We start from the raw sequence: 25,918 nt of genomic DNA on the forward strand, positions 1-25,918 counted from the left end.
CAGGATTAAGTAGAGTATTGTAAGGGGACACAAGTGTCTTAGGTGATAACCAGAATGCATCCAAGTTATTGCACTTTGTTGTTGTAAGTTTTGGGGATATATTTGTTATATATCATATCATCTAGAATTAATTATCACTTTCCTGAATCATATTGACTTTGCACTAATATAGCTAACTGTGTTTTAATACACTGTACTGTGTAATATAGCCTACAGTGTTGTACTACAATACAGTGTGCTGCACTGTAATATACTAATTACACTAATAAACTACTGATTCACGCTGTTCTGTACTACAGTATAACAGCACACACCACACTACACTTAACTTTGTTTATACCACGGCACAGCACATTACAGTTTGTCGTAGGGGAGAAACCTCCTTGGCGCGTATAGCATACCCGCTAACTATTTAACACCTTTAACTGGGGTCTGTGTTACGTCACTACACGCCACTGAATTGCACATAAACACACAGATAACACTCTCTCTCTCTCTCTCTCTCTCTCTCTCTCTCTCTCTCTCTCTCTCTCTCTCTCTCTCTCTTTCACACACACACACACACACACACACACACACACACTCACTCAGGGCTGGAATGTTTATTGTCATTATTTGATTCGCCCGTATCTTTGGCAGAGTTGACTGGCGTTTCAACAGAGGACTGTGTCAACACCTGACTCAGGGCAAAGGACAAGTGCCATGACTGAGACTAGATCTCAGAAACCACTGAGCACTGAAACACAATTCAATGTTTTAATCATACAGGGAAATTAAATACAGTTAAAATACATGTGCGATGTGGAGCCACCGTGATTTGAGATGAACAAGTTGTATGACTATAATTTATTATAATTATTATAATAATTTTTATTATCATTATTATTAATAAGTAATTCAAACAATGAAAGCGTGAGCAGTACCGAGGGTGATGGACGGTCCGCAGTGCCAAACGGATCTCGGCCATCCACCGATTGACAACAGGATTAGCCAATGGACACGGCGCACCTGTGCCGGGAGGGTCAGCCCCCTGTCCGGAGGCCAGCCAATGGCAGCGGCGCAGGGCGCGGGGCGGGGCGGCCTGGGAGCGGCGGGGACAGAGCGCCGGTCAACAGGTTGATTTGCGGGACTTGAGTGTTTGTTTTGCTCGCTGTTTTAAAAAAGCCACGAAACAGTGAACCGACAACAACCAGACACAGTCGCAAACCTTTATCACCGGAGTGGCGGAGACGGAGCAGGGACGCAAACCCGCACACTGAAGTGGCAGACAGGCGGTCTGTAGGTGAGTTATCCCCGCCCGGCCGGACGCCTTTGCCATATCGTTATGTGTGTTGCGCGGCGGCTCTGCGGGATGTGTGTCGTTTGCGGGATGTGTGTCGTTTGCGGGTGTGCTTTCCGTCCTCTGTGCCGCTCCGCTGGAGGAGCCCCGGCGCCACTGACTGTTCCCACGCAGGTGCATGTGTGGCGAGTGTACCTGTGGGGACTGTCCGGCCTCCCCCGCTCAGCCTGCGGCCGGCCACACGACCCGCTGCCGTGGGACCCCCTCCATCGCCGGGAGGCGCAGTTAGTGCATCTCGACAGTCTGGGGTCTTCTCTTGTATGACACCCCCTTCAAGATAGTTATTTTGAAACAGCGTTTATTTATTTGATTTTGTTGATTGAAATATGTATATACACACGTGTGTATATATTATTCAGCTATGGGGAGATGGTATGTGAGATGACTGGGCCGGGACGCACCGCTGACGCGCTCCGGCACAATCTCGATGATACCGAAACGCTTGGTTTCGCTGTTGCGCAACAGGCAGACTGCAGTCCGGCCAGTGCCTCTGTCGCGATTTAGAGCGCAGACTCCCGCAGCTCTGCGCGGTTTTGTGCAGATCTGTGCAGATCTGCGGGATTACACAGATCCCACAGATCCCATTAGGCATTAGTGTGTCAGTGTGTGCGCTGACCCTGAGCCACATGAATCTGACACTGTGTCTACAAACGGACGCGCACGTTATACAGTTTTATACAGCCTGTGAATCTATTATACACAGAGTACTTTATCGGTGTACTATACAATACTATGCTCTGCTTTTCTGGGATTATGTGCCTTTTCAGATTTTATTTTTGGGAATACAGTATCAAACAGAAAATGCGAACTTATTTTCCGTTTCGTGTCGAGGTGGTGCTATGGTGGGGCAGTTATATAAACTCGGGCTCTGACTGGCACTGCCAGCACTGCGGCGCAGTGAGGGCATGCGCGAACTGACTGCCTAGTGCCGAAGGGTGTCTGTCCAGTGACCGCCTGTGTCTCTCCACACTGGGTGGGTTGCGGGGGCGCAAACGTCAAATTAGCGATACTCTAGTTGGGCAGGTGACACAATCGCGCCTGTATTTGGCAGTTGCTTTTCCCAGTGACAGTGTAGTTACAATCAAAACAATTTTCGACATGCACATGTCAATAAAATCGAGACCAAGTATAGCTTACATATTTATCCACGCAATACCAGTAATCAATACAAAAACAATAGTTGTATAGCACCTTTTGCAGGGCAGCCACAGAGAGCTTTACGGAATTAACAAAGTATAAAGAATTAATAAAATGTGCTAAAATGTAATAAACCAAAATAAATAATTAGGCATGGAGGAAAAACAAAAACTCGTATGAGTGGCAGATTGTTATACAAGAAAATAAATCAATGGGGGTCCTCGACTTAAGGCCTAGACTTAATGGTTGCCTCCCTCCCAGGCGGTATAATTCTATGTTACAGCAGAAAGGAGATCTGAAATGTCTTAAACAGTGCTTCTTCCCTCTGGTGGGGGCCCCTCGACGGCCTTCATCAGGGGGGTTGAACATCAATGGCCCTTGGGTAGCAATGACTCATCAGGGTGGGGGTCAAGGTGCCTCATCAGCCCCTCACAGGGGCTTCTATGTCTGGAAGGCATAAAGAGAGAGAATTGTGCTCAGCTACTAATAGAGAGATGCAGGAGGTGACAGAATGCATTGTACATGGCATGTCCATGGCACACCAGCGGCACTGTAGGTTATAAGGATTTGAAAAACCGAGACTGAAAAGATGAATCTTTAGCCGTGATTTAAAGGTTAAGACTGAGGGAGCATCTCTTACATAGGCTGGAAGATCATTCCTCAGTTTCGGGGCCCTATAACTAGCTCTGCCAACTTCAGTTTTCTTGTGTATTTTAGGGACCACTAAGTAACCTGCTTCCTGGGATCACAATGGCCGACCTGGACTGTATTTGATAAGATATTTTAAGTAGGAGGGTGCTAGTCCCTTTAGTGCTTTTTAGTCTATCCTGTATTGCACAGGGAGCTGGTGAAGAGAAGATAATACTGGAGTGATGTTCATGTTTTTTTTGTTTTAGTTAAGATTCTTGCTGCAGCATTTTTAACTAACTGAAAGTGCAGAAATAGCTCTATTCGTGCTACCTGACAGAATGGCATTGCAGTAATTACACATAATGTAACAAACATGTGTATCACTTTCTCAGTATCATGCAATGAGAGGAATTTTCTTAATTTAGCAATGGTTTCTAAGCTGGAGCACGGAAGACCTTAACACATTGTGAATGTGTTATTCAAAGGATAGGTTATGTTCACTGATGGCACCCTGGTTTCGCTCCACTTCCTTAGGGTTGAAATTAAAATTATCGTTACTCAGTTCTGTCAGTGCATGATGAACATTTAGATTTTTGTCCCCTAAAATTAAACTTTCAGTCTACAGAGTTAAGCATAAGGAAATACTCAGGCCCTGTCTGGTAACATACTGTATGCACATACTCTTTCATGCCGGCCCGTTGCAGCCCAGTCTGTAGTGTAGATACTGAGCCAAGTGTCAAGGATGGGATTTTTAAATTTTCTGTAAGCTTGAGGTTTGCGTTCCCTTGGCAAAGTGCACAAGCTCTGGAACAGCGAATACTATTTAAATGAGTTGGAAGTTGGGTGGAGGGGCAGCAGAGTACCTGCAACTACCTATGGTACCGGTCTGATACCTGTCTATTTCTGTCTGCTTGACAGAAATGCATCTATAAATATTTCTCATGCACTCCATCTCTCAATCTTTCTACTTCTCTACCTCTCTATCTATCTACATAACAGGTACACTACACATTTCTGAGTGTGGACAAGCCAGTGTGATGTCACGTTATGTAGTGTGAGTCCGAGCAGGTCAGTGTGTGTGTGACTTGCAGTGTGGTTTAGTGTGGTACAATGCAGTGCACGATCAGGTGAACAGTGCAGAACACAGGGACTGCTGGGACTATCAAGTTTCTCTTCCGTTTCCTGGAGATTAGCCTAATGGGGGTGGGAGGAGAGAGAGACTATGAAAGATAGAGGAGGTGAAATTGAGTGAAACTAATAAGAGAGACAGATTATAAGAATATGAAATATGGAGAGAGAGCGTGTCTATGAAGAATAGATGGACAGAGACTTGAAGGGAGAGAGAGAGAGAGAGAGGGAGGGAGCAAGGGACGTGGGTGCAGTGCTTTCTTGTCACAGGCTGTGGAATGCGCAGTGAAACCAGGGGAAGGCTGGTCTGTTCACATTCCTCAGTGTGCACAGTGGCTGCTGCCTGGCCACGGTCCCTGGATCAGGCTAGCACACACAATCTCACACGTAACCACGCACTCTCGCACTCAACCAAATGTGTGTGTGGGTGTGTGCGCATGCAGCGTGCTGTTCCGAATGAGCATTGGCTGAGTGATGCCTCTTTCCTCTGGCACATCTGACCCTTCCCTGAATGAAGCCGGAACCAAACCGATCTGGCCTGGTGCGTGGTTCCACTGCACTACCTGAGCTGAGGTCAATGACCTCACAAGCTTCCCCAGTTCAAAAGCTGTGTTGCAACATGCACATGTTTGGATTAATCCTTGTTACCATGGCTTAATTTGTAATTAAAAAGTTATCCGCTCTTACTTGTTGTATGTAAATAAACTTATGTTTCGAGAGAGGCAAGAAAAAAAAAAATGAATCAGCTGAAGGTCTGCCTGCCTAATGCTGTGCTGAGCGCTCATTTTGGGTTCTTCAGGCTTTGGCAGGCCGTTACATATTTTGCCATTAGCAGGGCTGTGTGTCCTCTCAGAAATTCTCTGTTAATTGGGGGAAATGGGGGAGAGAATTTGTTGCAGTGCAGGAGAATATGCATCTGTCTCCACCTCTCCTGTCTCACAGTGACCACAGCGCCGTGCCTGTTGGCAGCCAGGTCGGCCTATTTCATTGGCCAGGCTGTGGTCACTGAGCCTGTACTGGTTCAGGATCTGCTGCTGCTTTGTATCTCTGACTCGAAGAGGGATTCTGCTGGGGTGTGATTTCAGCAGTCAAGTTGGTTTTGGGTTTTAGTTTAGTCTTTCCAATATTCCAAATAAGAGTATTCAATTTGTCATAATTTGGTTAGCTCTGATTGGCTCTGTATGAGCATTGCTGGTTCGGAGCGGGTCATTATAAACTGAGATTAGTGAGGTGAGGTGAGCTTCAGCACCAGATGGCTGAGGGGACTCTTGGGTTAAGAGGGCCTTGTGATGGAGTGAATTTGGGTTGCTATTTCTCAGATAGGACCAGACTTTTAGTGCTCTTTTTTGGGGGGTTTTGAATAGCAGTAGGAAAACAGCCTAATTCAGTCCTACATGCATTGTTTGTTGTTTTGCATTGTATATAATCTGTACAATATTTCTGCAGAATTGAATGTGTATGGTTTGTGCCGGGTGTTTTTCCAATTTGGTGTAATGCAGTTGACTGACTGGACCCCGTATCTCACTTCCATATAACATAATTGGTTGGATTACACTGTCAAATATTTTAAGCCAAATTCTAATTTGGATATACATTTTGGATAGCCTTTTTTAATTGGGGGGGGGGGGGGGAAAGCTTGGGATGCTTTTTCTCTTGGCAGATTCACTGCCAGGTTAAAGCTCCCTGACACTGATAGTCAGGCCCAGGTATGGGTAGTTTGTGGTGTTCTCTCTCATACATACACACACACACTCTCTCTTTCTCTTGCTCTCTCTCAAACCCTCTGTTAGCATTGTGATTTATCTGTTTGTGTATCAGAGTGGACTTTGCTGTAGACTGGGTTAGTCATTAACCTGCCCCAACACAGCCCCCCCCTACACTCAACAATGTGTAAATCTGGGCCACAGACCCACCCTTAACCCTCCCTTCCGTTTCAGTATCAGCTTACCAGTGACTGTCTGTGCTATCTGAAGACTTGGATGTCTAAACGACAGAAAAAGCAAAATCGGAACTGAGAGTTTGTGCAATACAGTTTTATTTAAAGCATGCAGATGATTCCAGAATAGTCTGAAAGTTTCATTCAGGTTGTATTTTTCATTGATATGAAATTAGGGTTGTGGTGTAAGGTTTGTTTAGGGAGCATGAATAGGTGCTTTTACACTGTCATTTCTAATCTGGATCAGATTAATCTGTGCATTTGATCAGGATCAGCTGACAGCAGCCCCAGTGATCTTCACATGCACACTAGCACATAAATCCAAACAATTAATAAATTACTAATTTACAACACCTTTGTACAACCTTTTTTCTCATTAAGAATTATTCTAACAAGTAAAACCAAATAAACCAGAAAACAATTTTACAATTAACTATTTTATTTATAAAATGGATAGTAGGGAAGTGTTATCTTAGCTCCACTGATGCGAAGGATGTTTGTCTGCCTTCAAAACAAACAACGTCATTTCTCTGCAGTGCATGCTGAAACTTGAGCCGGTCTAGTGACCACACTGCCGGCATCAAATGCTACTGATGCGTTTGATCTGGATCAGTAACGGCTGTGTAAATGTGCCTAATGCAAGTAAATGTAGCCACCAAAGGAGGGTTGTGTTTTGATCATGCCGGGATTCAGCTTGGAGTTCAGGTAGGGGTTGCTCTTCTACCGTCTCAGCTGAGACAAGTGTGGAATCGTAAGGCCTGGCTGGACTTCTGGGGGCGTGGGCTGAGGTTGCGGCCCAGGCTGCTTTTGGGGCCTAATATGAGGCAGCCAGAGGCTTGGGTGTACTCTCTGCTGACTGCCCTAGTCTGTCCTGGGCCAGTGTTACCAGTAAGAATAGTGGTTCCTGCCAGACAGGAACAGGGGCAGATTGGGCTGGATCCCTTCAGACCAGTTGCTGTGTCGTTCAATGTCAGTGAGGGTTGGGGAGCAGGCTGATAGATTGGAGAGACCCTTCTGAGTACACATAGAAATGAACACGCCTCCTCCCTCTCCTATCCCTCCCTCATTTTTCTTTCTTCTTTTCCCCTGTGTTCTTCCCCATCTCCTTTTCCAACCTCCCCATTGTTCTCTATCCCTACACAGTCTGTCCTGTGTCTGTGCTCAGTCTCTAGGCTGATAAGAGTGCTACACTGTCCTGCACAGTGTGTCTATCCTCTCTCCTCCTCCTCCTCCTCTCCCACACAGGGCTGTGGCAGGGTGGGCTAGTGTCACAGTGGGGGTCAGGGTGAGCTAGTGTCACTGTCATAGTGGGGGGGGCAATGTGGGGCATCAACTCGGAGGCTGTGTCAGTGTACACGGTTCAGAGAGGGGAACTGGCTGTTTGTGTGTCTGTGTCTGTATGCTGTGCTCTCATTGTATGCTCTATGTGTGTGTTAGTGTGTCTATGTGCGGTGAGTTTCTGCCTGTGCTGCTCTGTGTTTGTAGTGGGGCTGTGTGTGTAACAACTCAGTGTGTTCATGTGTATGTTTAGCACTGCCTTGTGTGTAGCTGTGCTGTGTGCGTCTGTACTCCGTGCCTCAGCTGAAGTCCCATTGTGAGGACATGAAGCAGAAAATCAGCCCAGCAATGCTGAGAATTCAGGTCTGCAGCTGGGGGACTGCCCCCCCCCCACGCTGTGCGCATCTCATTAATGAACCACTTACAATCATTGTACCACTTTATCAGCATTGTTTGAATAATTATATTATGGATTTTCTGCCTCTCCCCCTCCTACTGGTATCAGGTTTGTCTTCTGTGTTGTGACTTTGAAAGGAAAATGATGAGATGATGTGGGGGGGGGTAAGGTCATAGTAGTGAGTCACACAATAGCCCCCTCCTTCTCAAGTTCATGAGAGGACACAGTGAGGGGACCCATGCTTCAATTCTGGGAAATATGAACCTGTACTCCAGGAGAGGTTCAGAGTGTGTCTGTCTCTCTGTGTGATTTTAGTAGTTTGACTGTCTGTGTGTTGGTGACAGTGCATCAGTATGCGTTTGTGACTGTGTGTGTCTGTGACCCTGTGTACAGTCGGCATATGTGTGTTGGTAACTGTTTGTGTGTAATTGTGTGTCTCTATATGCGTCTGTGTGTGTGTGACGGTGCATATCGGAGTGAGCACATGCCTTTCTGTGTGACTGTGTTGCGTATCAGATTTGCATTGTTGATCCTGCAATGGAGGTGACCTCGGGGGTTGGCTGTGGCTGGGGGCCGGGGGTGATGGACACAGACTGTGATGTTGCCTGTGTCTTCTTGTTTGGGATCTGTCATCTGGTATTGCAGTTATTTCTTTATTAGCAGACCCTTAGCCTTAGCCGGCCCTTAGTCGTCCTGACAGTTTAAACAAGAAACGTTTGAAATCATTACAAATTGTAGTAATTCAGTTATGGACATGTACACACACACTATGGGCCCCAGTACCCCTGTCTGTCTCTTGATTCTCAGAATTTGATTATTTATGTTTGTTTTTCCTTTGTTTCCTCTGTCCACCACTCTCCCTCTCCCCTCCCCATCCCATCTCTCCTCTCTCTGCAGTCTCCTCTCAGCGATGCACAGTGGGACAGAGTCGGGGGACCGCAGGGGGCCTCTGGACTACGGGGTCCAGATCCGCTTCATCAATGACCTGAATGAGAGTGGTGGGGGTGGGGGGCGGCGTGGGGCCGGAGGAGGAGGTGTCCCGCCCTCCTCCTCCTCCTCCTCCTCATATGGGGTGGCAGTCCGGGTGCAGGGCATCGCAGGGCATCCTTACGTGGTCCTGAAGGAGGGAGAGAAAGGGGGATCGCAGGAGAAAATGGGGGTTACCCGCCCACCCCTTGCTAACCCCCCATTCTATGGCAGCCTCCCCCGTAACCACAGCACCCAGGGGCTCCCCGATAACCCCTATGCAGACATCACCTCTGGGTCTCAGCCTGGCCTCCGCAGGGCCCACTCCCAGGGCTCCATCCTGGACAGAGACAGTGATTTCCCCAGTGAGGCAGTGGGGCCAGACACCCCACATCGCCCTCCTGGAGATGGGCGGTCAGGGAGCTACGGGGCACTGGATGGAGGGGGAGGTGGCAGGAGAGACTGGGAGAGGGACAGAGTCGTGCCCAAAGTGGACACCCCCCCAGAGTCCTGCACCACCCCAAGTGGATACAGCAACGGGGGGGGCCGGGTGGACAACAGCACCTGGGGGAGGCGGAAGCAGCTGCAGCAGCACCACAACGGATCCCTGGACTCCTTCCCCGCCCCCCCGCCCCCTGTCAGCCTGCCTGAGGAGGCCCCTGCCCACACCGTGGACCGAGGGTCGTTGGCCCCCATCGACCGGCTGATCAGTAAATTCGATGGGGGTGGGGGTGGCGGGCAGGTCAGGGGGCGCCCAGGTTCGAGGGGCAGGCTGTCCTCGGAGGAGAGGAGGCGCTCTCGGAGTGTGGACGGGCACCTAGGTCCGGGGACAGCATCAGCAGAGGACAGACAGATGGACACCAGGGCAGGGGGCAGGGTCACAGGCTCCCCTTCTTCCACCTCCTCTTCGTACTCTTCGGTCAGCCGCCCCCCCCCTGCTGCCCCCACCACGACCTCCTCCCCTTCCCTCTCCTCCCCCTATAATGCAGCCAGCTTGAGGCGGAACTCTGGCTCAGTCGCCAAAGTAGCGGCCTTCGGGTCCACCACCACCACCACCTCCTACTCCTCGCCTTTAGCCTCTGCCCCCGCCCCCACCCCAGCCCCAGCCCGCGAGTGGTCCACAGAGAGGACTGTTCTCAAGGAGACGACGGCCAAGGTTCAGGCAGATGCACCGGTGAGGGGAGGGATAGGGAAGAGGGAAGGGGGGGCTTTTGAAAGAGGGAAGATTGTGTGGCGGAGGCAGGGCAGGAGGCAATAAACATGAAAGGTACTGTTAGATATCGTGAGCACAGTGTGAACAGGAGGTGAGTGCCCATCCAATCAGTCTGGACAGAACAGAATAACTGATGTTATAGATTCTTTGACCCCAGGGTTTGTTGAGCTGCTGTCCCTCTCACCAGGGATGCCACCCCTTTTCTGGAACAGTGAAATCCGGGCTGTGACGGAGCAACCACTGTTCGCCCACCCCTGTCACCCTTAAACCTCGTCTCTTCTCTCTTCCCCGATTCGCTCAGACAAAGGTGACGCCCGACCTGCTGAGAGACCAGGGTCAGAGGTCAGATGGTACGAGCGAGGAGGACCGGAGCAAGCTGACCATCTACAACATCCTGAGGGAGGGGTGAGTGTCTGCCTCTAGCACACCGAGTGCAATATAGTATAGGGCCCAGACTGGAGCCAGCTGTAGAGGTTTCAGAAATTCTCAGAAATAAGTCCATGATAAAAAAAATTAAATGCAGATTAACCCGGAGCCCTCCTCTTGCATGAAGTGAAGAAAATTATTAAGGATGTGAGTTGGAGAAGACTCTTTGTGCTTCCTGACTGCAGCAGATTGGTGTGTTACTCTCTATGTTACTGTGTATCAGGAGCAGTGAGAGTGAGCTGGCCATCAGGCGGAAAACCAGTCTTGTCTTTGAGAAGATCCAGGGCTTAAAGGTCAGAACTAACTCTGTCTGTCAATCTGATGAGCGGTAGTACAGAAGTATGGTAGAAGTATATTTTTAAAGATTATTAATGCTGTAAATACTAATATAAGTGCCTGTCTCTGTCTCTCTGTGTGCGTCCTGGGGTGCAGAGTGGTTTCTCACAGGCAGAGCTTCACTCAGCGGAGGAGCTGGAGAGGAAGGTGCAGGAGCTCCAGCACAGCCTCACCCAGGAGAGGAAGGTCAGCTGGGGTCATGATCTTTAACACTTACCTCCCTGCCCCTCTGTCTCTCCCTGCCTCCCTCTCCTCCAATCCCCCCTCTCTCCCCCTCCATCTCCTGTGTCTCTGTGATGTACTGCAGTCTGATTCCTATCTGTCTCTCTGGCATCTGTGTTTGTTAACAGAAGCAGCAGAGTGGAGACCCCGCCCTGAAGGCAGAGCTGGAGGATTGTCTGGATGAGAACTTGCAGCTCCAGGAGCAGCTGGACCGGAAGAAGAACGAGCTGCACCAGACCCACACTGAGTAAGGCAGGGATAGGGGATGGGGTAGGGGGGTAGAGACTGTAGGTGGGGAAAGAAGGGAGAGAGTGTGGAGTAGCAGGGCTGACTGTGCTCTGCCCCGCCCCGCCAGGCTGACCCAGCTGCGCATGGACCGCGAGGCGGCGGAGTCTCGGGTTCGAGACCTGGAGGACCAGCTGGCCGGCCTGCAGGAGGAGCTGCGCAGAGAGAGCGACTCCTCAACCGAGAGGGACACCCTGCAGACGGTATGGACAGACACAGACCGGAAGACAGACGTGCACAATCGGTCATAGCCTGCCAGTGTGTCAATTTGTCAGTCAGTGAGATGGACAAACCCCCTTCCCTCTGGCTGTGCAGGAGCTGATGACCCTGCGGGCGGAGCTGGCAGAGGCGGGGCTGCTGAGGCAGAGGCAGGAGGAGGCCCTGAGGCAGCGGGAGCGCGAGCTGACCGCCCTGAAGGGAGCACTGAAGGAGGAGGTATCCGGCCACGATCGCGAGATGGACACGCTGCGGCAGCAGTACCAGGCGGACATGGACCGCCTGCGCAGCAACATGGAGGAGGTCTCTCGGGTATGGGCCAGGCCGGGGGCAGGGCGCATGGGGAGGGTCCCAGGGGGCCAGTGGGTCATAGGTGGCCATGGGGAGTTTAGAGGGGGTCACAGGGGGACAGGGGGGGTGATTCAGGACTGCAGGGGGTTAGAGTGGGTAAAAGATGGAAATTTGGGGGCATACAGAGGAGGGGATCGTTCTCCTTCTCTAAAACTCTCTCACTCTTAGTCCCAGCAGTCTGTAGAGGTGGAGAGGCAGCGGGTGAACACGGCAGTGCGCTCCCTGCAGAAGCAGCTGGACGAGAGCAGTGATGAGATCGCCCACTGGAGGGAGCAGTTCGACCGGGCCAAGGAGGAGCTGCGCAGCACCAAGCAAGAGTGAGCCTTGACAGCCCTCTCCCCCCCCCTCCTTCTCCCTCATCTCCCCCGTCCCCCCATCCTTTCCCCATTATTTCTCCTCCATCTTTTGCTTCTGCTGCTTTCATCTGTTGCTTCTTCTCTTTCTCTTTCTCCTCTCTGTTGTCCTTCAGCTGCCATTGCTGTCTGTCAGTGCAATATGTTGCAGGTGTAACTGTGTTGCAGTGTGTGAGTGTCCTTGTGCTCTCAGGCTGCTGCAGGCCCGCCTGGAGAAGGAGGAGTTTGAGGAAGAGATGCAGGAGCTGCAGGACAGACTGGCCAGCATGAAAGGACAACTGGAGCAGCTGCACAGCACTACACCCGACCCTGCACACACAGACAGACTGACACAGGTACTGACCCACGCACACAGACCGACTGACCACACACACACACACACACACACATACTGACTGACACTGGTCCTTTTTTCAGGAGCTGCAGCGTTGCCGCGACAGCCTCCTGGAGGCCCAGTCACAGCTGGAGAAGCAGGAAGCGGAGCTTGCCAGGAAGGGAACAGAGCTGACGTCCATCAGGAAAAACACTCTCCAGCAGGTGACGGAGCATGAGAAGGAGATTGACAATCTGCGGGACAAACACCACAGGGAGAGGGAGGACCTGATGAGGTCACTGGAACAGACCAAGCAGGTGCCGTTTGTCATAGTGGCTGAAATCTGTCCTCCTGTGCATGCATCATATCTCTTTCTCTGTCTGTTTCTCTCTGTCTGTCTTGCTCCCTTCATCTCTCTCTCCATCTGTCAGACTATTAATCTGCATTACATGTTCACCCCCCCATCTCCCCAGGCGGCAGTGCATGTGGAAGGGGTGGAGCTGCGGGGGGTGCGGGAGGAGGCGGAGTCTCTGCGGGACAGGGTGGGGCATCTGGAGCGCCAGGTGGCCGAGCACAGGGACCACGCCCAGCAGCTGGAGGAACAGCTGGAGAGACTGGCCGACAAGAACAGCAGGCTGGAGGTACAGGGACTGACCAGGGCGTGGACACTGACCGACTCACTGGTGGAGGCTGGACACTGACTGACTGTAAATGGTAACAACAAACACTGACATGGAATCCTTTCTCGGGGGGGGTGTGTCCAGGCGGAGCGGGCAAGGCTACAAGCCTCTCTGGAGCAGGCGATGGAGGTATCGGAGGCCTTGGAGACAGAGAAGCGGTCCCTGGGCGCCCGACTGGAAGAGGCCCAGCGTGGGGTGGCCAGACTGGGCCAAGAGAGAGAGCAGCTGGCCCAGCGGCTACAGGAGGAGAGCCAGCAGAGGGAGCAGTTGCGCAGGGGCAAGAGCAACCTGGAGGAGCAGAAGAGGCTGCTGGACAGAGCACTGGACAAACTCAACAAGGAGGTGAGAGGAGGGAGGGATGAGCAGGAAACTGCAGCGAGAGACAGGAGAGAGGGATGGGGGGTTGAGAGGGACGTAAGGTATAAGAACGAGGCGGAGAATGGGAGAAAGTGGGTTAGAGGGAGATGGGTAGAGGGTGAAAGAAAGCCAGAAGAGACAAGCAGATGGTGTCATCCTGTGAGGGACACTGACGGCAGTGGTTCTGTGTGCCCCTGCGCAGATGGACCAGATGACGGCTGAGTCGAGCGGGTCGGTGGTGGCGCTGCAGTCCCAGTTGGACGAGTTCCGGGAGAAGTCCCGGCGGGAGCTGCAGGAGGCCCAGCGCAGCAGCAAGGATAGGCTGGGAGAGTTGGAGAGAGTGCAGGCCACGCAGCATGCCCTGCAGGACGAGGTGTGTGTTTGTGCTGGTTTCTGTCTGTGTGTGTCTCTGTCGCTAGCTGTATTGTAGTCCGCGTCTGACAGTCTCTGTCCCTCTCTCTGTCCAGGTGTCTCGTCTCAAGAAGGAGCTGCAGGTGGCAATAGAGGAGAGGGACAGTGCTGCGCTGGACAAGGAACTGCTGACCAACCGCCTGAAGCACCTTGAGGGCGAGCTGGAGGCCAAGAAGACCTCCCACACTGACCGCTCCCGAGAGGTCAGGGCCCTGGAGGTGAGACTGGGGTCTTGGGGTTGGAAGTGAGAGGGTGCTAGGTGTGGGGAGGGTGTTCGAGTTGAGACGTCAAGGGTCAGAGAGAAGGTGAGTATTAGTTGTAGGTTATAGGTGAAAGGGCAAGGTCACTGGGATCATGAGGTAAGGGTGAAGGCTGAGAGGGCAAGGGCTGGGGTCAGGGGTCACAGAGCAGGAATCTCGGGACACTGACTTCCTGTCTGTCTGTCATCTGTCTGTCAGGACAAGGTGAAGCGCTTGGAGTTGGAGCTGGACGAGGAACGGACCAGCGCAGAGCTGCTGACCGAGCGCATCAGCCGCAGTCGAGACCAGGTACTGACCACAACACACTGACCATTACCCACCGACCTGATCGTGTCCTGTCCTGACCCCACTCTCTCTCTGTCAGATTGACCAGCTGCGCTCAGAGCTGATGCAAGAAAGGTCATCCAAGCAGGACCTGGAGCTGGATAAGAACGCCATGGAGCGACAGGTGAGCAGCACACAACACTGTACATCATCACAACAACCACCCCCCTCACTCTCACACCAACACACACCTTTATTCTCTGTCTGTATTGACTTCTATGTCTGTCTGTCTCTCCGCCAGTCTCCCTGCCTTTACTAACGTCTGTCTGTCTGTGTCTCTGTCTGCCAGATGAAGGAGCTGCGAGGTAGGCTGTCAGCCCTGGAGGGGCAGCAGAGGCCGGCTGCCAGCCTGGGTCAGCTAGAGAGCCGCATCCAGGAGCTGGAGGACCGGCTGCAGAGCGAGGAGAGGTCAGTACTGCCTCCCCCCACCCCACCCTACCCCACCCAACCCCACCCAACCCCACCCACACTGTGTCCTTATTGATTAAAAGTTTACGCTTACCAAGACTAATAATGGTCTCTGTCTGTGTGCATGCGTGTGTGTAGGGAGAAGGCGTCCCTGCAGTCCAGTCTGCGGCGGACAGAGCGGAAGGTGAAGGAGCTGACCATTCAGCTGGACGAGGAGAGGCAGCACTTCAATGACCAGAAAGACCAGGTACACCGTGACCCCCTTATGGCCTGACGCCCCAACACTCCCTTGCTTAAACATTAACACACTGATGCCCCGACATTTGCCTGCTAACACAATAACATACCGATACTCTGACACTCACCTGTCAACACACTGGTGCCCCAACACTCACCTGCTAATACACTGACACCCTGACTCTTCTCCCACCCCTCCTGCTGTCCAGCTTTCTCTGAAGATCAAGGCCCTGAAGAGGCAGGTGGACGAGGGTGAGGGGGAGGTGGAGCGGCTGGAGGGGGCGCGCAGGAAGGCCCTGAGGGAGCTGGAGGAGCAGCAGGAGCTGCGGGAGCAGCTGGAGAGCAAGATCAGTGTCCTGGAAAAGGAGATCTGGTACAGCACTGTCTCTATGGCACTCTCTCTTTCTTACTGTGCTGGAGAAGATCTGGTACAGCACTGTCTCTATAGCACACTGTCTCTGAGGAGTCTGTTCCTCCTCTTTCAGTGCGTTGTGGATTTTGTTGTGGTTTGCGAGGAGGTTACAATCTGCTATGCTGCTTTCAAATAGTGGGATCAACGATCAGCCATAACATTATGACCACTGACAGGTGAATAACACTGATAATCTCATTATCATGGCACCTGTGAGTGGGTGGGATATATTAGGCAGTAAGTGTACATTTTGTCCTCAAAGTTGATGTGTTAGAAGCAGGAAAAATGGGCAAACTTAAGAATATGAGCGACTTTGACACGGGCCAAATTGTGATGGCAAGACGACTGGGTCAGAGCATCTCCAAAACTGCAGCTCTTGTTGGGTGTTCCTGGTCTGCAGTGGTTAGTACCTATCAAAAGTGGTCCAAGGAAGGAAAAGCGGTGAACTGGTGACAGGGTCATGGGCAGGCCCATGTAGTCCGATCCCATAGACGAGCTACTGTAGCTCAGATTGCTGAAAAAGTTCATGCTGGTTCTGATAGAAAGGTGTCAGAACACACATTGCATTGCAGTTTGATGCGTATGGGGCTGTGTAGCCGCAGACCAGTCAGAGTGCCCATGCTGACCCCTGTCCACTGCCGAAAGCGGCAATGGGCATGTGAGCATCAGAACTGCACCACGGAGCAATGGAAGAAGGTGGCCTGGTCTGATGAATCGCGAGTTCAAGGTGTTGACTTGGCCTCCAAATTCCCCAGCTCTCAATCCAATCGAGCATCTGTGGGATGTGCTGGACAAACATGGAGGCCCCACCTCGCAACATACAGGACTTAAAGGATCTGCTGCTAACGTCTTGATGCCAGATACCACAGCACACCTTCAGAGGTCTAGTGGAGTCCATGCCTCGACGGGTCAGGGCTGTTTTGGTGGCAAAAGGGGGACCTACACAATATTAGGCAGGTGGTCATAATGTTATGGTTGATCGGTGTATAGTTCTCGTATATCTTTGTATTTAGGGCAGGATAACAGGAAGTGCATCTCTGTTTCTACCTCTCCTGGACCACAGCCCAGCCTCTTTTCCATCCAGGATTTTTTGTGCCGGCCAGATGCTACATGGTCAGGATCTGTCTGTGTTTTTTTTACCTTGACCAGATATTCTGCCAGTGGAAATTTTCTTTAGGGCCAGATAGCATTGTATTTTTTTTTTGCCTGTGTAGTTTAAAATTGTCTTCCAGATTTAGATTAATTTGTTTCATTGTTTGTGTTTTTGTTGATGGTGTTCTGAAGCTCACTGGTGTTAATCTGTCTCAGTTGGCTGAGCTTCAGTACCATATTTCTGAGAGGATTCTCTTGTGAGGGTTGTGTGGTGGTAGGATTGAGGGTCAACTTGCTGCAGGTGGACCCAGTAGTTTAGAGCTTGTTTCTATAAGGAGTGAAGGACTGGAAACCGGCCCAGTTCGGCCCTGCAGGCGCTTTTGGCTGCACTCCTGTGAACCTACAGGAGGTGTTTACAAATTTCGAGGTGGAGAATTTCTATGGGCTTTTTTCCCACTTTTTTTTAATTGGGTTTCAAAAGGGGGCCCCAGACTTCACTGCCATAGAGAACAATTGGCTTTATTATGCTGTCAAAATATTTTAGCCAAATTCTTCTGATCCCGTCTTTTCTTCTTTTTATTTTGGCGCAAAGATGTTGTATGTAAGGAACATAGAGTATTTAACAGTACTGAAACCACCCCACACAGGTTCCCTTCAGTTAAAGTAAGAATATATTGCATTTCAGCTGTAAACACTTCAAAATAAAAAACTGCCATACAGACATGCAGTTTATCCGGTAGGCTACACTCTAAAAGGTTCTTCAGCACTTCTATTTAGAACCTTTGGCGTGAGTTTTTTTTTCATTAAAGGGTTCGTTTAAGAACCACAAGGTTAGTCATGAACACAAGGGATCATTTAAGAACCCTTTTTCATCATGATCGTGGTTGATTTCAGTTACATTTAAGTTTTTTTAAGGATCCATGATTGCAAGGAACTTTGGTAAAAAGGTTCTAATTAGAACCTTTTTAAGGGTTCCTCCACAGTATCAACCCCGGGAACCCTAAAAGGTTCTTATTAGAACCTTTACTTCTTAGAGTGTACAGTGAGGGGGGGAAAAAAGTATTTGATCCCCTGCTGATTTTGTACGTTTGCCCACTGACAAAGAAATGATCAGTCCATAAAAACGCATTTCAAAAAGTTATAAATTGATTTGCATGTTAATAAGGGAAATAAGTATTTGATCCCCTTATCAATCAGCAAGATTTCTGTCTCCCAGTTGTGTCTTTTATACAGGTAACGAGTGGAGATTAATCTCCGTTCGTTACCTGTATAAAAGACACCAGTCCACAGAAGCAATCAATCAATCAAATTCCAAACTCTCCACCATGGCCAAGACCAAAGAGCTGTCCCAGGATGTCAGGGACAAGATTGTAGACCTACACAAGGCTGGAATGGGCTACAAGACCATCGCCAAGCAGCTTGGTGAGAAGGTGACAACAGTTGGTGCGATTATTCGCAAATGGAAGAAACACAAAATAACTGTCAGTCTCCCTCGGTCTGGGGCTCCATGCAAGATCTCACCTCGTGGAGTTTCAATGATCATGAGAACGGTGAGGAAATAGCCCAGAACTACACGGGAGTCCCCAAGAAAACAATTGGTAACACACTACGCCGTGAGGGACTGAAATCCTGCAACGCCCGCAAGGTCCCCCTGCTCAAGAAAGCACATGTACGGGCCCGTCTGAAGTTTGCCAATGAATATCTGAATGATTCAGAGGAGAACTGGGTGAAAGTGTTGTGGTCAGATGAGACCGAAATGGAGCTCTTTGGCATCAACTCAACTCGCCGTGTTTGGAGGAGGATGAATGCTGCCTATGACCCCAAGAACACCATCCTCACCGTCAAACATGGAGATGGAAACATTATGCTTGGGGGTGTTTTTCTGCTAAGGGGACAGGACAACTGCACCGCATCAAAGGGACAATGGACGGGGCCATGTACCGTAAAATCTTGGGTGAGAACCTCCTTCCCTCAGCCAGGGCATTGAAAATGGGTCATGGATGGGTATTCCAGCATGACAATGACCCAAAACACACAGCCAAGGCAACAAAGGAGTGGCTCAAGAAGAAGCACATTAAGGTCCTGGAGTGGCCTAGCCAGTCTCCAGACCTTAATCCCATAGAAAATCTGTGGAGGGAGCTGAAGGTTCGAGTTGCCAAACGTCAGCCTCGAAACCTTAATGACTTGGAGAGGATCTGCGAAGAGGAGTGGGACAAAATCCCTCCTGAGATGTGTGCAAACCTGTTAGCCAACTACAAGAAACCTCTGTGATTGCCAACAAGGGTTTTGCCACCAAGTACTAAGTCGAAGGGGTCCAATACTTATTTCCCTCATTAACATGCAAATCAATTTATAACTTTTTTGAAATGCGTTTTTCTGGATTTTTTTGTTGTTATTCTGTCTCTCACTGTTAAAATACACCTACCATTAACATTATAGACTGATCATTTCTTTGTCAGTGGGCAAACGTACAAAATCAGCAGGGGATCAAATACTTTTTTCCCTCACTGTATAGCCTACTGAATATAATATAGCCGACAATCTGGCCTTTGTAATAACTTTAGTCATTGTGAAAGTTGTTGATATCGTGTCTTGATCAGCTCAGCAAGTTTCTAACTTTCATTTGGAATTCAGTGTTGATCTCGTTGCAAACCCGTGTCTCTGGATCAATGCCTTGACCTGTTTGATCATGATGCTAGTTATTTTATACTAGTGTAAGGCACTGTAGTGTTGAAAAGCCAATTTAATGCATTGAAACGTAGCTGTAAGAGGAGCCATTTCAAAGAGCTTTCGTTTTATGCTATTTTTAAAACTGGTCATTTGTTTTTTAATTGTATACGTCTCCTAAGATATGTGCATACTGATTCATACACCAGTTTATACAGTTTATTGCTAAAAGTTAATTTTATTCGTTTTTTTGTTCTTGTTTATGGATCCTATATGCGCACATTTTGATAAACAATTGAAGAATCACAGATGTAGCTCGTCCTCTGATCAAACTCAGCAAGTTTCTAACTGTCCTTTTGAATTCAATATTTTGTATCAGTGTAGGGAAGGCGACAGGCTTGCTGGTGTTAGCGTTTAGACTGCTGTTGGCTTCAGCATCAATACTGAATCCCCTTCAGCCAGCTGCCCCCGGGCACACGCAGAAAAGACACCGCCAGTTTACTACACAAACAGCCCTGTTGAAAAGCGCATTTTCTGCAATAGACAGGTGGATCCATTTCAAAGGGCTTCACGTTATATAAAGTAAAAAGTAAAATGATGTATTTCCTTTCATAAAATGCGATTAGCACAATTATTGCACATAGCCCTATTTTTAACAACAATAATAATATTATTATTATTCCCTCCTCCCCATCTCTCTCGCCTTATTGTTATTATTTAATAATAAATACATACAAAATAACAAGAAATAAAAATAAATGCAACATGTACAACAAAAAAAACTTGAGTGACCACAAACTACAAATATTTACCTGGTGTACTGCACATTATGTATTCAAGCTGTTTCATATGCAAGTATTTCTCCCAATATGTATTCCTGGAATATTAGGTCATGTAAATGGCTTCCCTCACACAGACTGCAGAAAGTCTGCGCGACTTGAACGTACCCATGCAAACAAGCCGACTGAGTGATGCCTTAATCGATAATAAAAGGGGACAAATGAGAGTGTTGAAAAACAGTCAAGCTAAGCGTGGGTGAAATTAAATAGTTGAAAAGCAGACTTCAACTGCCTTACATTTGACAAGCCTGTTTTTGAATCGTAAGTCATTAAAGAATATTCGAAAAATAAAAAATAACAAAATAGACTTGTATGTAGTTTGTAACTGAATATGCAAATTGCTGATGAATATCCAAATTGTTGATTAAATGTACCCTGTGATGAAGTGTGCGTGATGAAAAGATGTAGACCCAAAATTCTTAGTGGTGGTTTAATTTTGTATAGCCAATTCTGTATTGCATAGAAAGCCCTGTGTGTTTTGATTATCAATGCACTTACAGCCAGGTTGAAGTTTCCAGGTAGCTGTAGTTTGCTGTGCTCCAGGGGGTTGTTGCCCAGGGTAAAGCGGTATCTGTTACCCTGAGATCTGGCTTTTTTCTGGAATACCATAACTCTGGTCTTGTCCAGATTGACTGTCCATGCCAAGCAGCGACAGGCTCTGCTGACACCCCTGTTCTGTGGGCGATAGCAGCACCATGTCATCCAAGTAGAGGAGGAACATGATATTTTTATCGTGGAGAGTGAGACCAGAGGCAGCAGACTGCACCAACACTGTGGCCAACTCGTTGATGTAAATGTTGAACAGCGTTGGGCTCAGACTGCAGCCCTGTCTCACTTCCCGCCCCTGACTGAAGAACTCTGTTCTTTGGTCCCCAATTTTCACACCGCACATGTTTTCTGTGTGCATTGACTTAATGATGTCATAGACTTTACCCCATACACCGCTTTGTAAGATTCTAAGGAATCCTGGTGGAACAACCTTCCCACTGAAATCAGGACAGCAGAGTCCCTGACCTCCTTCTAGCAATTACTCAAGACGCACCTATTCAGACTGTACCTGTAACTTCCCCTGTGAGGCTCCGCTCTCCTATTAAACTGCACTTCATGGTACAACTTACTTCTACATTGTTAGTATGCATGTTGTTTATATTGGTTGCCCCTATGTCCCTTCCCCTGAGCTATTAACTAGGACTTTGCATCTTGTCTGCAATTATGACTTAAGTATTAACTGTATATTTCTCTGATACTTATTCAATTTTGAACTTGTAATCTGTACTATGCTTTGATCTGTAATTCTATACTACTGCACTTTTATAATGCTCTTAAGTCTCCCTGGATAAGGGGATTTGCTAATAAATAAAATTAGTAATAAATGTAATCATGTTCCACTAGAACCCCAGAGATTTCTGACTAAATACAGCTGTCACACCCGCAACATGTGCGGCTCCTTCATTAAAAGATTTGAAATGAAAATGAAAAATGGTTGGATACAAAAACACTTCAGGAGTTTTTGATGTATTATTTTATTGGTAGCATAGGAAATGCCATCTGTAAACATACAAAACCCTCGAAAGTGAATAGTTATGTTAATGCACATTAAGCAATGTTAAATGGTGTGGTGCGGTGCGGTGCGGTGCGGTAGGTCCAGGTTCGAGTCCCCGCCATGGCCTGAAAATTTCCAAAATGTTACAATATTGTTTTTCATTTTCATTTCAAAGGGTTCTAGTGGAACATGATTACATTTTCTATTGTGTTGGACTACACCAATACACTTGTATAGCGCAACATTATCGTAATTATCCAGAAACCCATTGTAGGAGACAGCTGTTTTATTCCAACAGAGCCAGTTATAGTGGGGTGTATTGCCAGACAATAATTCAAATGGATTTGATGGGTGGACATGTTTATCTATGAGGGTGTGTGTGTCAGAGGTGCACACCTATGGTATTAAGCACTGCTTCTGTTATTGGGAAGTCCCTCTCTCACTCTCTCCCCCTGCTGGAGAAGATGTGGTACAGCACTGACTCTATAGCACTCTGGCTCTATACCACATTGTCTTTCTCTCTCTCTCCAGGCGGAAGTCCCAGTCCCAGCGGGCGGCCCTGGATTCCACAGCGCTGAGCTCGGATGAGGAGGAGGGGAGCTACGACCCCACCGCCATCACCTCCATTCTGACGGAGAGCAACCTGCAGACCAGCTCCTGCTAGACCCCACGCCCCTGCCTCTCTCTCCGTCCTCTCCCTCCAGCTCTTTCTCTCCCTACATGTCATTCCCTCTCTTGCTCATGTTATCTCCATCCCACCATCTTGCTTTCACAATCCCCTTCCCTCTCTTCTGTTGAGCTCTCTTACTCACTCTGTCTGTCTTGTCTTCCCCACCCCCCCGCTCCTCTCCTGTCCTCTACACTTATATTGCCTTGTCCTGACTAAAAATCCATTTAGACATTTTCTGGACCATCTGGAATTGTCACCAATGAAAAAGACCAGCTGCGCAAACTCTCAGCTCAACTCCGTGTGGCATGTGGTCTTTTTAAAAGGTTTTCTGGTGGGGGTATTATGAGCGGGGTTTTAGGTTCGAATGCTGCCTGCACCCATTCCCTGTCAATCTGGTTATGTATAATGTTTAGTTCACACGTTCTCTCACACGCACTGTTACATTGCTGTCTGCACCTGTTCCAATCTGACACACTGTCCCACTTTCCTACTCCACCACATGCTCTTCCCAGCCTGATTATGAAAGCACAGCGCATTGCCCGAAATCAGCATGTGGTTTTGATACCATCACAGTGATGATATTATAGTTTGTTTTTAAGCACCATACACCTATTCTATAGTTCCCATGAGCATGTTTGAAATACCATTCTCCCTCTATGCACTACATACACACAGCTCACTACACTCACGGTTTACTGGAGAGACCCAGTACAGCAGGTCCTCCAGCTTTGTTCCTGGAGACACGGATCCTCTGTTGCCCTGCGCTGCACAGAACACTGTCCACCAAAGCATGGGGACAAACAAAGTCACACAAGACCGCTGATCAGTGTATATAATACAGTACCAGTACAGTATAGAGCAATACAATTATTATTGGCCAACTCCTCAAAACAAAACACTGATTACAATGAGTGGAACTGTGCTGTACCCTTAATCCCTTGTGGTAAGGGGTCAAAGGTGAAAGTTCAGCTGGAACACTGCATTGGGATAAATTGTAAATAATGAAATCTCACTGATATGCCTTATTAATATTTTTTTTGGTTGTTTTCTTTACTAAAACTACTGCTATGTTGCATTTTCTCCGAAGAAGAGAACTTCTTACCTGTCTGCAGTTAGCCAGAATTAATCAACTGCTGTTCCTCACTGGGATATATTTTACTTTTGTATTTTTATATACATATTTTATAATCTGCAATCTTATTTCTCTCTTTAATTTAGTATTTAATAATGATTAAATTCAGTTCCTTGTCTTGTATGTAAAATATTTATGGACAGAGGCCGTAACATCAGTTGCAGACCGTCTGCAGCAGAGACCTGCACGAAACCACACCCAGTCCACAGGCCGAGAGAGATACTATTGTCTATGCTGTACCTTTTTGATTGACAGATGGAAGCGCAAGGCTCTCTTGAAGTTAGTCTCTCTAATCAAATGTCAATCAAAAGTTGTAAATGAGGACAGTTTATTTAAATACACTGTGTGTCGTTTTAATGTTTTGGGGCTTTTTTTTGTTTTTAATGGGAAGATCAGAGTGAAATTAAATTGAGGGGCAAGAATTTTTTATTTTGTACTTGGAAACTGAAGGAATACCTCTTAGCTGTGTGATCTTGATTCTTGTACGGGCTGATATGATCATTTTGAGGTGGGGGGGCAGATTTGTACAACTGAATCACTGTGAATTTGTATTTACATGTGCACATATATTTTGTTGTCTCCAATAAATATTATTTGGGAAAAGCTGAGCACGCTGTACGTCCTTTTGCCACGGGAATTGCAGGTCTGTCTCCTCACCCTCTCCCTCCCCCACTGCACCCTGGATGAATCGTCCTTTGTTCCTCACACAGACTGGACTGCTTCCTGCTCTTTGTTTTGTTTCATTTTAATTTGTTCCTCATGATTCTATTCTCCTGCACCTCCCCTCCCTTTGTATGGTTTGATCTGCTACTGTTCTCAGTGGGACACAAGCTTTTGTCCTCTGTGCGCTGGCCGTCCTGTTCCCCCTGTTCTGTCCTACAATGGCCTTGAGACGCAGTGTGTCCCAGGATGCACAGCTCTGCACTGTTACACTGTAGCACCTGCGGTCACTGTTCTTATCTTCTGCTCATTGTGACTGTGTTCTTTATTAAACACACTGCTGTCCTACTCCGTCAGGATTGATTCATTATTCTTATGGTTTTGTATGTTGCAAGTCATCCTGGATAAGGGCGTCTGCCAAGAAAAAAAAAAAAAAAATTAATGGTTTTTATTGTGTAACCTGTACCTGATAAGGCATGGGAGATATAGCATTTCATAAACAAAGATAGACAAACAAAACAAGTACTCAGTTGTATTGCCAGTCTTAATATATTAATTATATACAATAGTATTTTTTTTTTATTATTATTAACCTGTGTTAATTAATTACAGACTGGAATCCATATAAACTATGGATTATTGGTGGCCAGCAGGAAAGGGGAAAAGGTCCTAGACTTTAGAGGGGCATCGAGTGAAGTGAGATGCTGTAAAGCTGACGCCAGCACTGAAGCCACTTGATTTGCCATGTCTATTTTGTAAGTTGCCCTGGACATGGGTGTCTATTAAGAAATATATAACAAATAATAATAATATTGTCCTGTGTTGGTTTAATCTGGCCTACACCTAATACCATGCGTTTGACTCTTTTGCACTCTTTTGGTGTGAGTGTGTGATCTTGGCGTGGGTTTTTTGGTGGGAAGGTGTGGAATGTCAGGTGCTAGATTATTTTGAAACTTTTTTTCCGAAGAGGATGTATTGCAAAATAGGGCAGCAAAGCCAATAGAAATGCAACCTGTTCCAGAGGCATTCAACCCAACCTACAGTCCAGCAGGGTCTCCAGCCCTGGTCCTGCAGAGAGACAGTGCAGTCTACATTAACCCTCCACTGTCTCTGCAGTCACTTTTGTTGACGGACAGTTAAGCAATACTTTTCACTCAAACCCCAAAGCTCCACTGCGACGGAACGCCAACCGATACAGTGCTATAGTGGGAGATGGGTAGATGGGGGTCGTGTCAGACGACTTGGTGAGTATATAGGGGCGCCGTTTATTAAACCATGTATATAATTGGTGTTAAAATAATAAAACATGAGCAGACACGCCCCTTTGTCCCAGGAGAGGCTTGTCTGCTGCGGAATGCTAAGCACGAAGATCTGTCGTGCTGCCAGCTTCTGTTGCGAGACAAATAGTTACAATAGAGTAATAATTACCCATTGTCATTATTATTCCACGGAATCGTTATTGACGTTTATAGCGCCGTGATTCTGCGCAGTGGAATGTGAGACCGTGCTGTGGAATCTTACAGAGCCGCCCAGAAGAGGCTCAGAATGCTCCCCCCCCCCCGCCTTTTAACACCACCGCTGGCGCAGGCGCAGGTTGCAGCCAGGTGGGTCGGGGCCGCGCTGATAACTATATTTAGACGCAGCGGGAGCGGCTGGTATGTGGGCGTATAGCCAGGTCCTGTACCTTGACCCCCTCCAGT

The 25,918-nt window shown here is 48.2% G+C and overlaps 1 protein-coding gene across 1 annotated transcript; it reads left to right on the plus strand.

Annotated features, from left to right (window-relative positions):
* The first annotated feature begins 1,076 nt into the window (after positions 1-1,076).
* On the plus strand, positions 1,077-24,166 carry cgna (cingulin a). Its single transcript, XM_066721528.1, has 21 exons — positions 1,077-1,282; positions 8,743-9,985; positions 10,326-10,429; positions 10,674-10,743; positions 10,883-10,972; positions 11,137-11,255; positions 11,364-11,496; positions 11,609-11,821; positions 12,029-12,177; positions 12,407-12,548; positions 12,631-12,843; positions 13,000-13,167; positions 13,291-13,548; positions 13,766-13,936; positions 14,031-14,192; positions 14,433-14,522; positions 14,599-14,682; positions 14,848-14,966; positions 15,105-15,213; positions 15,413-15,576; positions 22,288-24,166. The coding sequence occupies exons 2-21, from the start codon at positions 8,756-8,758 to the stop codon at positions 22,418-22,420; spliced, it is 3,921 nt and encodes a 1,306-aa protein (XP_066577625.1). The 5' UTR covers positions 1,077-1,282; positions 8,743-8,755; the 3' UTR covers positions 22,421-24,166.
* Positions 24,167-25,918: the final 1,752 nt, after the last annotated feature.

Source organism: Amia ocellicauda, chromosome 14 (genome assembly GCF_036373705.1).
Source record: "Amia ocellicauda isolate fAmiCal2 chromosome 14, fAmiCal2.hap1, whole genome shotgun sequence".
Lineage (NCBI taxonomy): Eukaryota > Metazoa > Chordata > Actinopteri > Amiiformes > Amiidae > Amia > Amia ocellicauda.